At 53.1% G+C, this 10,996-nt stretch overlaps 1 protein-coding gene across 1 annotated transcript; it reads left to right on the top strand.

Moving 5' to 3' along the window:
* Positions 1-986: 986 nt before the first annotated feature.
* Positions 987-6,078, top strand: RPL19 (ribosomal protein L19). Its single transcript, XM_028089832.2, has 6 exons — positions 987-1,035; positions 1,946-2,052; positions 3,974-4,096; positions 4,695-4,815; positions 5,426-5,536; positions 5,874-6,078. Exons 1-6 carry the CDS (start codon positions 1,031-1,033, stop codon positions 5,995-5,997), a joined length of 591 nt encoding a protein of 196 aa, XP_027945633.1. The 5' UTR covers positions 987-1,030; the 3' UTR covers positions 5,998-6,078.
* Positions 6,079-10,996: the final 4,918 nt, after the last annotated feature.

Below are 10,996 nucleotides of genomic sequence, written 5' to 3'. Positions count from 1 at the left end.
GTGGCATGATTTTTGCTTTGCTTCCCCCTCCTCTCTTTCCTGAGCTCCATTTAGCAACCAGGAAAGTTCAGATGATAGAGATCGGTACTCAGCCGGAGCCAAGCAAGGAGATAGAGCCAGGACTCAGATCTAGATTTCTTGAACCCCAGAATATTCTCTTTGGGTTTTTGCATTGGGTGTTTCAGAGCAGGAGAAAAGAACTATGGATGAACCTGTCATTCCATTTTTTTTCCCTAACTTTCGCAACTATTCCTTCAGTCAGCCAATGCACTATTTCTCAAATGCTTACCATATGCAAAGCTCCATGCCTCCTGTGGTGCCTACAGCGAGAACCAAACAAGACTGGTTCCTGTCACCAAGGAGCTTGTCTTAATATCCTCCTTTGCAAATTAATTCATGTGGTTTTCACAACGGATGACAGGAGTATTAGGATTAGGTACACTTTACAAAGGAGCAAACTGAAGCGCTACGAGATTAAGGACCACAGTGGCACAAAAACTGCTATGTTTGGTGGTCTCTCCTGTGCCGCAGGGGTTCCCAACGTACGGAGAGAGTGAATAAAAGGTTGCTCTTGACTGATATCTCCCCACGTTGTCTTCTCTCACTCCATTCACTAATATTTTTTCGCTAAGAAAACATCATCCACAGAACCCAGAACGCCTGCAAAAAGTAGGCCACTCTAGCAAAACTACGCGCCGCCTGCGCCGTCAGCCGTGACTTCCGGCTTCCACTACCCACGTGATCAGGTACCCTTGCTGCGCATGCCTAGTAGAAAGTCGGACTATACCACTTTGCCTCACTGAAAGGATCTATTTTTTTATGTTTTTAAGTTTAAAACCGATTCCCGAGATTAGGCTTCTATTCTCTAGGTCTTCACAGAGGGTAAGAGTAAGTTCAGTGTGGCAGAGGATGCAAGGACGGGCGGGGAATACGGGCGAAAGCGGAGCAGGGGATGGGCTCTCCCCTTCACAGATAATGGGAGGAGCCCGGCCGGGGGGAGTTCTTTCCTTTCGGCGCTGCGGCCGCAGCCATGAGGTGAGGGCGTGCGGGCCTCTGATTTTGCTTGATTCGACGTGCCGGCGGGCGGCGGGGCTTGCTTCCGTGGCCCCGGGTGGGAGAGATGAGGTGGAGGCAGTCCTGAAGCAGCCGGTCCCGGAGCTTGGGGTGGGCCGGAGCGCACCAGGCCCCGGCCTCGCGGGGATGGGGGGTGGCGGCCCGAAAAGGCGAGGCCGCGGGAAGGGTGGGCCCGGCGCGCCATATGGGTCGCGAGCGACTCTTAACGCGGACAGTGGAAGGGCCGCGGCGGGGTCTAGGCTGTGGCCCCCTTACTCGCTGGGCGCCCCGGATCGGAGCCGAGCTGTGCTTCCATGTGACGTAGGACAGGTCTCGCGTAGGCCTCGGGCCTCAGACTGCTTAGAGTGGGGCGATCACTAGCACTTTAACGCTTCCCGCCCCGTGGACGGTTCCTAAGAAAACTCTGAGGCTAGCGGAACGTGCAGTCTTATTACTGTGATTAAGACAAGGGAGGCGGGCCCAAGAAGCAAAGGACTAGACGAGCGAATCAGACCCTCTGGCCTCGGATTCTTAGACGGCTGTGTTTAGAGCTTGGTACCAGAAAGGACATAAGCCCCCTCTTCATACCAGTTTTATCCATTAACCTCGTTTTCCAGAGGAGAAAACTGAGGCAGAGAAGTTAAGGCATAGCTTGGACTTTGCTCTCATTCCAGGGTGGCCAGTTGCTCTTGCAGGAATGCACAGCACAAAAATCTTGCTAGAGAAATGATTCTTAATATGGGGGGTGAGGGGGCGGGATGTTGCCCTAAATACTGAGTGCTTACACACATCCAATTCCCGTGTTTTATGCTTCACAACATTAAAAGATTGGAAGGCAAGTCTTGCTGGGGAATGGCTTCCAGGGCTTGATAATGTTTTCTGTTTGTCACAGCATGCTCAGGCTTCAGAAGAGGCTTGCCTCCAGTGTCCTCCGCTGCGGCAAAAAGAAGGTCTGGTTGGACCCCAACGAGACCAATGAAATCGCCAATGCCAACTCCCGTGAGTTCTTGGGATCTTTTTCACCCTACCCCTTTCTCATCCTTCATGAGATGGAAGATGTCACGATTTTGACTCTCAACAAACCTAGGAAAGCTCATAGTCTGGGGTCTTCTAAAATGGAGGGTCCCAGAAATAATGGAGATATCAGAGGTTCTCTGTCATTTGCCAAAATGACAGAATGGGAGTTAATGGAACAACCCAGTGTTGTATTAATGATTATTGCTAATGCGGGTATTGTTTTATAACTATGTGAAGGATTTATGAGGACAGTACAGGGACTGGGAGTAGAGATGGCCAAGGAAATGATGAAGGATGGATTGGGAAGCCCTGGGACCTCAGGCTTTAGGAAAGGCCTCTTGGCATATAATTCAGGGCAGTTAAACAGTTGTCAGTCGTGCAGATAGCAACATATCCACATTACTTCCATGTGATATTGTTACAGAAAAAGGTGTTCAGTCATCCTCATTAAAGATAGTAAGGTGGGCTTTATTCGGGACTATTGCTGCAAGTGTAGGGACAACTGCAGTGGGATTTTACAGTGGGGGGTGGGGATTGCACTCAAGTCTGAACGTAGCATGGGCAAGTAGGAATTTATGGCCAAGGTGGGTGGTATGAGGGTCAGTGGTTGGAAGATAGGAAACCCTAATGGTAAGGGGCTGTGGGCCGGGGGGGGGGGGGGGGGGCGTGGATTCTGGCTAGACTGACCAAACAGGATTGTTGCTAAAGACAGGCCCGGGTGATCAGACATCACCTGGGGAATGTTGGGGGTTGGGGAACCTGATCTTATATCAAGGGTGGAGGCTTGTGCTTAAACTGACTTAAGCGGGGTTCTTAGACTAGAATTTACAAGGACGTGCACAGGTGGGCCTAGGAGGTGATTCAGGAGGCTGAGGAAAGTTTGGTCAAGCAAAGAATGTTGGTCAATATCAGGGAATTTCTTTCCTTTTTTTTAAAAAAGATTTTATTTATTCATTTGACAGAGCACAAGTAGGCAGAGCGACAGGCAGAGGAAGGAGGAGAAGCAGGCACCTCACTGAGCAGGGAGCCCAATGTGGGGCTCAATCCCAGGACCCCTGGGATCATGACCTGAGCCAAAGGCAGACGCTTAACTGACGGAGCCACCTAGGTGCCCTACTGTCAGGGAATTTCTTTTCTTTTTTTTTTTTTTTTAATAAAGATTTTTATTTATAGAGAGAGAGAATGGTAGAGAGCATAAGAGGGAAGAAGGTCAGAGGGAGAAGCAGACTCCCTGCTGAGCAGGGAGCCCGATGCGGGACTCGATCCCGGGACTCCAGGATCATGACCTGAGCCAAAGGCAGTCGCTTAACCACCTGACCCACCCAGGCGCCCTGTCAGGGAATTTCTTAACCAGTTTGAATTTGTGGCATTGTGATGTGTGCTGAGAATATCATAATCTTGTTTTAGACCAGTAGCTAATAGGTGAGGCAGGATCTGGAGGACTAGGCCGTGTCTGTACACTCTTGATCTCACATCCTCAAATACATATAATTTGAGTGTGCTGTAGAACATTTAGAAAAATAGAAAGAAAGTTTTTTTTTTTAAGATTTTATTTATTTATTTGACAGGGAGACAGCCAGAGGGAACACAAGCAGGGGGAGTGGGAGAGGGAGAAGCAGGCCTCCTGCGGAGCAGGGAGCCAGATGCGGGGCTCGATCCCATCATGACCTGAGCCAAAGGCAGACGCCTAACCGTCTGAGCCACCCAGGCACCCCTTTTTGTTGTTGTTGTTTTTTAACAAAAGAGAAATAAGCAGAAGTTCCAATATTTGTACCATTTTTGAGACCACTGGGCCAGGGATGTGAGCAATGTCTCTGGCCTGGCCTGTTTGGACTCTGGGTTATGACTGGTGTTTTCGGGGCCAGGCCCCACCTCACTGACTAGATGCATCATCTTTTCCCAGGTCAGCAGATCCGAAAACTGATCAAAGATGGGCTGATCATCCGGAAGCCTGTGACTGTCCATTCCCGGGCTCGGTGCCGTAAAAACACTTTGGCCCGCCGGAAGGGCAGACATATGGGCATTGGTAAGTGTGTTCTTCCCTTTTCTCTGAGACTTAAATTAGAGTTGCCTAAGTCTAGACTGGGATATATCCAGGATCTTTTTCTTTCCATTTTGTCTCCTTGTAAGCCCTTTTCTTACTCCATGATGTTAGATGTGTTTTCTCTGTGTGCAACTCAAAGCTGACGCTAGTGTTGGAGTTGAAGGTATTGGTAGAAAGAGGTCACATTTATTGAGCACCTACACTGAGCCAAGGATTCTACTGGGTACCTGAAAATATGGTCCAGTAAATCCTAAAACCACTTTCTAGGGTTAGGATGATTTAGGGAGATGAAGGTCATAGCTCCTTTAAAGCCCCTTCCAGCTTACCATACTGCCTTGGTGCACACCCTGTCCTCTACACATTCTGCAGAAAGTGGGGAATAATTGCCTTATTGGTGCTTCCTTAAAATGAATAAATGAAAGAAATGCTTAGGGTCATCATCATAAAATGAAAGCAATGCTATGAAAATGAGGTCAAGCCCTTGGCCCATGACTGAGTGAATTGTCAAGTGTTGAAGAAACTGGCAGCTGTCGCTGAGACCCAGAGGCACAACAGTGGGCTTGACCCCCCTTCCCTGCAGGTAAGAGAAAAGGTACTGCCAATGCTCGGATGCCTGAGAAGGTCACCTGGATGAGGAGGATGAGAATTCTGCGCCGGCTGCTCAGAAGATACCGTGAATCTAAGAAGATCGACCGCCACATGTAAGCACACCCTCTTCTTGTGGCCACTAAGACCCATTTGGTGCTTTGACAGCTTGTTCTCTGCACAGACTCACATTTGTCTCATTGGCCTTGGGGAGGGAGCCATGTGTCTTAGGCCTTTCTTTTTTTTTAAGATTTTATTTATTTGAGAGAGAGAGAGAATGAGAGAGAGCACATCAGAGGGGATAGGGTCAGAGGGAGAAGCAGACTCCCCGCCGAGCAGGGAGCCCGATGCGGGACTCGATCCCGGGACTCCAGGATCATGACCTGAGCCGAAGGCAGTGGCCTAACCAACTGAGCCACCCAGGCGCCCTGTCTTAGGCCTTTCAAAGAAAGTTCTTCCATTGTCATCTGTCCCATGTCCCGTCCCCCCTCCCACCCCACCCCCACCCCCAGCCATGTGCAACATTAGGATAGCCCAAGAATTGAACTTCACCTGCCAGGCAAGCTGTCCTGTCTGGAAATTGCACAAAAAGTCTTGGTTTGGGGGAAGCCGTCCCTGCAGAGGAGAGGAACCCTGCGCACTTAGGGACCTTACGTAGAGGGGCAGATGCCGGGCCAGCCTCTGCCCCCAGTACTGACCGAAGCCTCTGCGCCTTCTACCCTTCAGGTACCACAGCCTGTACCTGAAAGTGAAGGGGAACGTGTTCAAGAACAAGCGGATTCTCATGGAACACATCCACAAGCTGAAGGCTGACAAGGCTCGCAAGAAGCTTCTGGCGTAAGTTTTTTCAGGAATTGGCTTTTGTCACAGGGGGCAGGTTCTCTTTATCATAAGGGTTCTTCTGAGACCTTTAAAAATACGCTAATGCCTGATTTTGATTTGCACACAGTCTGTCCAGAAAACAGCTGTTGCATTAGAAATACATGCTCCCCTGTTCCGAGCACCACCTACCATCATTGCAGGGTGGGGACTGGGGCTTAGTTGAAGCAGAACTTGTAGTGGCCCTGGTGACTCATTTCCTAAGCTGACTAGGCTCAGAGGGAGAGGTCTGGGCACGTTCTGTCTCCCCAGCAGCTCATTTATTCTCAAACTGACCCATCTTTCCATCATCCAGTGACCAGGCTGAGGCCCGCAGATCTAAGACCAAGGAGGCTCGCAAGCGCCGTGAAGAGCGGCTCCAGGCCAAGAAGGAGGAAATCATCAAGACTCTGTCCAAGGAGGAAGAGACAAAGAAATAAAACTCCCTCTCTTTTGTCTGTACATAAAGGCCTCAGCAGGAACACAGATCAGTTACTCAATAAAGCCAACCTTCATCTGCTTCTCTCTGCTTCCGAAGTTTCTGGCTGCTTGGTGGGTCTTCACTATTGAGAGGATCAGAACTAAGTGCACACTGAGGATTGGGGTGCAGGCCCTTTGCAGGGTGCCTGTTCATTTCTTCCTTGGCTCCTGGCCTCTGGTTGTGCTGTGTCCATCCATGGGAGAGATGGGGTTTCTTACCTGGTTTTAGTTGGGTGTAGGGCCTGATCTGAAGGGAGGGAAAGAATGGCTTCTACTCAAGTCTCCAAGAGCCTGTGCTTCAAAACTGCCTTTCACGGGTGCCTGGATGGCTCATTCGGTTAAGGCAGTTGCCTTTGGCCCAGGTCATGATTCCAGGGCTCCCTGCTCAGTGGGGAGTCTGCTTCTCCCTCTGCCCCTTGCCCCTCTCGTGCACTCAACGTGTGCTCTCTCCTCTCCCAAAATCTTTAAAAAAATAACTGCCCTGGGCGCCTGGGTGGCTCAGTGGGTTAAGTGTCTGCCTTCGCTCAGGTCATGATCCCGCATCAGGCTCCTTGCTCTGCGGGGAGCCTGCTTCTCCCTCTCCTCCCCACTTGTGGTCTCTCACTATCTCTGTCTCGCTCTCTCTCAAATCTAAAAAAAAATTTAAAAAACTGCCCTTCACAGAAGAAAGTGGAAAACAGGTCAAAAGTCCCAAATGTTGGCTGGGAAACAAGTTCGGTTGTCACATTGTTTTAAAAAGCATCAAGATACTAATTTCTCAGCTCTCCACTGGGGTCCGGGGTTGAAGTCTATTAGAACTCAGGACTGGGGATTTCAACTACCACCAGCCCAGAAGCTATGCCACCTGGACTTAATAGCCAAGCCCTCCTTAAGGTGCCCAAATGGCCTTGAGGTCTTTCGAGCATCCCAATTTCTAGACCTCTTTTCTTTCCTACCCAGAGAGATTTTTAGGAGTTCCTGGTTGCCTTAGAAGAACATGCACTCAGGGTGCCTGGGTGGCTCGGTTAAGCATCTGCCTTTGGCTCAGGTCATGATCCCAAGGGCCACCTCAGGCTCCCTGCTCAGTAGGGAGCCTGCTTCTCCCTCCTTGCTCCTCTCCCAGGCTTGTGTTCTCTCTCTCTTGCTTTGCACTCTCAAAAAAATCTTAAAAAAAAAAACAAAAACAAGCACCCAGTCTTGGGGTTCTGAGTTTTAGCCCCAGGTTGGGTGTAGAGATTACTAAAAAACTTTTTAATGTTTTTTTGGTTTATATCCGTCACATAGGGCACAAATTGGAATAAACACTTGTCAAAGCCATTGTGAGTTGCTTACAAACAGGAGTAAGTTTTATTTTGCCACTTGGCCGGTAGAAGTGACGGCCAATACATGCCTCAGTGAGGGATCTGCTCTTCGAGCCCCGAGCCCCGTACTGTGAGGCACTTTACACTGACATCAGTTCTCTAATCCTCATTATAAAGTAGGGTTGTTCTCCATTTGGTAGATGCGGGAAGCAGTGAAATGAGCTGGGTTTGCACAGCACACATGCTGGGGACGGGAAAATGGATTCAAGATGTTTAGGAAGTAAAATAGGACTTGGTAGACATTGTGGGGGCTGAGGAAAAAGTGGCTTGTCCCCAGGCCCCAAGCTTTAGGGGGGACTGGGCGGGTGATGCCTTTGGTGATGAGGAAGCAACTGGGTTAGGGAGAGTGGCTGAAAGAGCTTTGGCTCTAGTGAGTGGGTGGCAGTTTGAAGGACAGATGCCCAGGTGGGAGGTGTCAGTCAGCCAGTTAAATACAGCAGTGTCAGAGGTCTGGGTTGGGGAGAAAAGTGGCAGAGAAGGGGCCCCCTCCTTTAATCCTCCGCATAGCTAGGACGCATGCCTGCCCTGGTTTCCTCCCTGCCCTCCGCCCCTCTCCTGAGAAGCAATGTGAAGGCCAGTTGGGGCCTTCAGGGGATGTGCTGGGCAGATGTTCCCATGTGCACTTGGCATGGGAAAGACAGGACTGATGTGTTCTTGGGGACAGCGGTCCTCACTCCTACTCTGCCCTTAGTGTCCTCGTCCAGTCCAGACAGGGTGGGGCAGGTGGGTAGCCCAAGGCAGGGTAGCCCAGACTCAGGAATATCTAGAGGATCTTCACCACCGCCCATGTGCATCCGAACCTGATTTTTGGGTTCCCTGTGGCCACTGTAGCAGCGTGTGAACTTGATCCTTGAGCTCCTGCTGTAATCCTTCGTCCCACCCCGGGGGCGGGAGGCTGTGGCCTAGGAGAGGAAGGACCTTGGCCAAGCTTCCAGCTTGGATCATGGGACACCTCCTTCCCAAGCGTGGCTGGACCACAAGAGGAAGAGCACTGAAGGTCACCCCCCTTCCACTCCCCTCATGCCCCCCACCCCCCGGCCCGGGGCAGTGGAGGGATGACAGGAAGGAGAAAAAGTTAGCGTGGGAACGCTCGGCCCGGGCTTCCTGAGCTTGCAACTCGAAGCCGGTTGCCCTCTGGACCAGGAGATGGCGCTGTTCTCTTGCAGGTTGCTGCAGGGGTAGGACGCGGCCTCACTTTCAGGGCTGTTTTGGAAGGAGTTGGGGTGGGAAAGAAGGGTTCTGGGTTGTGGAAGCCTATCTCTTGGGTTTAGTCACTTCTTTCTGGAGCTCACCCCAAGCCTGGAGGTTACTTCTTTTTACCATGCGCTTCCAACGCCTTCCCAGGGTAGGGCCGGGAGCGCCCCCTTAGCAGGCAGATCCCCTAAAGTAACCGCTGGATCTCTTCTAGGTCCAGGAGCCTAGGGAAATTCCGATGGGAAGATAGATCCATCCTCTCAAGATCATACAACTGATCCCACCACATAGTTCTGCATATCGTTTAAAGGTGCTCGTGGCCCTCAGGTAAAGCCTCCCTGAGCAAGTCCCATTCCATTTCTGGGGGAGGAAACTGAGGCCTGGAGAAGCCAACGAATCCCCAGAATTTCAGCATGGCGTGAACACTAGCACCTACCTTTGACCCTCCCGACGGGGGAGGGTGTGATTTAGAGTAGACAGCCGCAGAGGTAGCACGCACAGCTGCTCTAGGGCCATGAGCAGGAGGGGGCCAGGGTCCTTGGTCCCCTTCCCAGGGCTCTCTCCGAGGCTCAGAGAGAGAGACGACCCCCCCACCCCCCCCCCCACCCCCGGCCAGCTCCCTGCCAGCACAGGGAGGGCAGAGGTTGCCTCCCTTGCACTCCTCAGTAGAGGTCCCCACCCTGTCCCAAGCGTCAGGGTGGAGGGTGACAAGGGTGGGGGGTGAAGAAGGTTGACAAGGCCAAATGGAGTGGGACTAGCGAGATGGGTGAGGTTGCACAGAGGGGCTCACTCCGTCTGTGTCTCCCCCCCCCACCTCTGGTATCCATCTCTCCACTCTTTTAGGCCTCTTGTCTCTGGCTTCCAGACTCCCTCTTTTCACATCTCCCTGAAGTCTATCCACGGACAGACCATCTATGCCAGGTTAAGCTCAGGCTGAGGTGGAGGGAGGGAGGGAGGGCATGTGTGGGTCAGACAATAGAGCCAAATGGGGAGCTGGCACCGGCAGGTGCCTGGGCATCCTCTGCCCAAGGCCAGTGGTACTGCTGGCCCAGCCACCCCCAGAATGGGCCCAGAGGAGGGCAGAGGCTCTGGCGGGGGCACCAGCTGTTCTCAGCCCCCAGGCTGTGGGCGTGCTGTTAGTGGTTCTGCTGCCCTCAGCAGTGTGGCAAATGGGCCAGAGAGGAGGCGGGGGTCCAGGCCGGCTGCCGACTGGTGGCAGGCACAAGTGGAGTGTGCAGAAAGCTTGGCTGAAAGGCTCTCACTCTCTCCAGTGGGTGGGCTTGCGATCCCTGGAGCCCCTGCCCCAGCGTCTTGGGGTGTCTCTGTTTCCATCTTGTTGGTTTGAGGCACTGAGGGACCCAGGTCAGGAAAGAGCCAAATTGGGAGGCAAGAGAATGATTTCTGAAATTGTCTTGGTCACCAATTTGCTGGGTGACCTTGGGCAAGTTACTGGTCCACTCTGGGCCTCAGTGTCCCTATGTATAAAAGAGGCAAGGTGGGGCTGGATAAGCTGTAATAACCTTGAGTATGCCACCTAATATCTCTGTGCCTCAGTTTCTTCATCTGTGAAAAGGGGAGAGCACCACTTTCCTCAGTGGGTCATCGAGGGGATTACATAAGTTCCTGGCCTGGCTCTCCAGGCACACCTGGTGCCTACTCAAGTGAGTTCCCCTCTCTTGAAGCCACTGGACTGGGTTTGTGACCCCTTTTTTCATTCCCACCGTCAGGGGTCCTAGAAAGGAGAGGTCATCTTCCTCCTCCCGCTCACCCACCGAGCTCCAGGGCCTTCCCTGGGTGAGGGGGCGCAACAAAAGCTCAGCGTCTGGCCCTACCTGGCCGACCTTGCTTTGGGGGGTGGGGGGCTGCAAGGCAGGAGCGCTGGGTGCCGATCAGGAGGGGCAGCACCCCCCCCCCATTCTGGCGGCACCGGCGTGGCCCTGGCACCCCCGCAGCCCGCCTCGCTCTCCCTCTGCGCTCCCCTCTTCCTATAAATAGCACAGGACGTGCCTGCCTCGGCGATGACGCGGCCAGGCGGGTGGAGGGGGAAAGAGGCGGCTCTGCGGCGGAGCAGGTGGGCGGCGGGCACTGATGCGGGAGGGGCGCCGCCGCCGGCCCCCTGCGTGCCAGGCTCTCCATGACGGGCGGCACTGAGTCATCGCCCCCAGTCATCTCGGGGGAGGGGGGCCCCTGTCGGCGACTGTCCGCGCCGCCTGCCTTCCTGCCTCGGGTCTTGGGGGCTGCGGGGGCGAGGCTGATCTCGGGTGTTTTCGGAGGCCACCGCCAGGTGCGCAGAGATGGTGCCGAGGCGCCAGCTGGGTGGCCGTCCCCCGCGGACGCACGTGTGCTTCGAGCCAGACCGCAGCCGCAACGCACCCTCTCCCCTTGCAACGTCCCTCAACATCCCACCCCACCCCTGCCCTGCTTT

The sequence above is a fragment of the Eumetopias jubatus genome, unplaced genomic scaffold (genome assembly GCF_037043125.1).
Source record: "Eumetopias jubatus isolate StellerSeaLion01/CBP00866 unplaced genomic scaffold, mEumJub1_p1.0 scaffold_10, whole genome shotgun sequence".
Classification (NCBI taxonomy): domain Eukaryota; kingdom Metazoa; phylum Chordata; class Mammalia; order Carnivora; family Otariidae; genus Eumetopias; species Eumetopias jubatus.
Note: the sequence above shows the minus strand (reverse complement) of the source record. Positions and strands in the feature narration are given on the sequence as shown.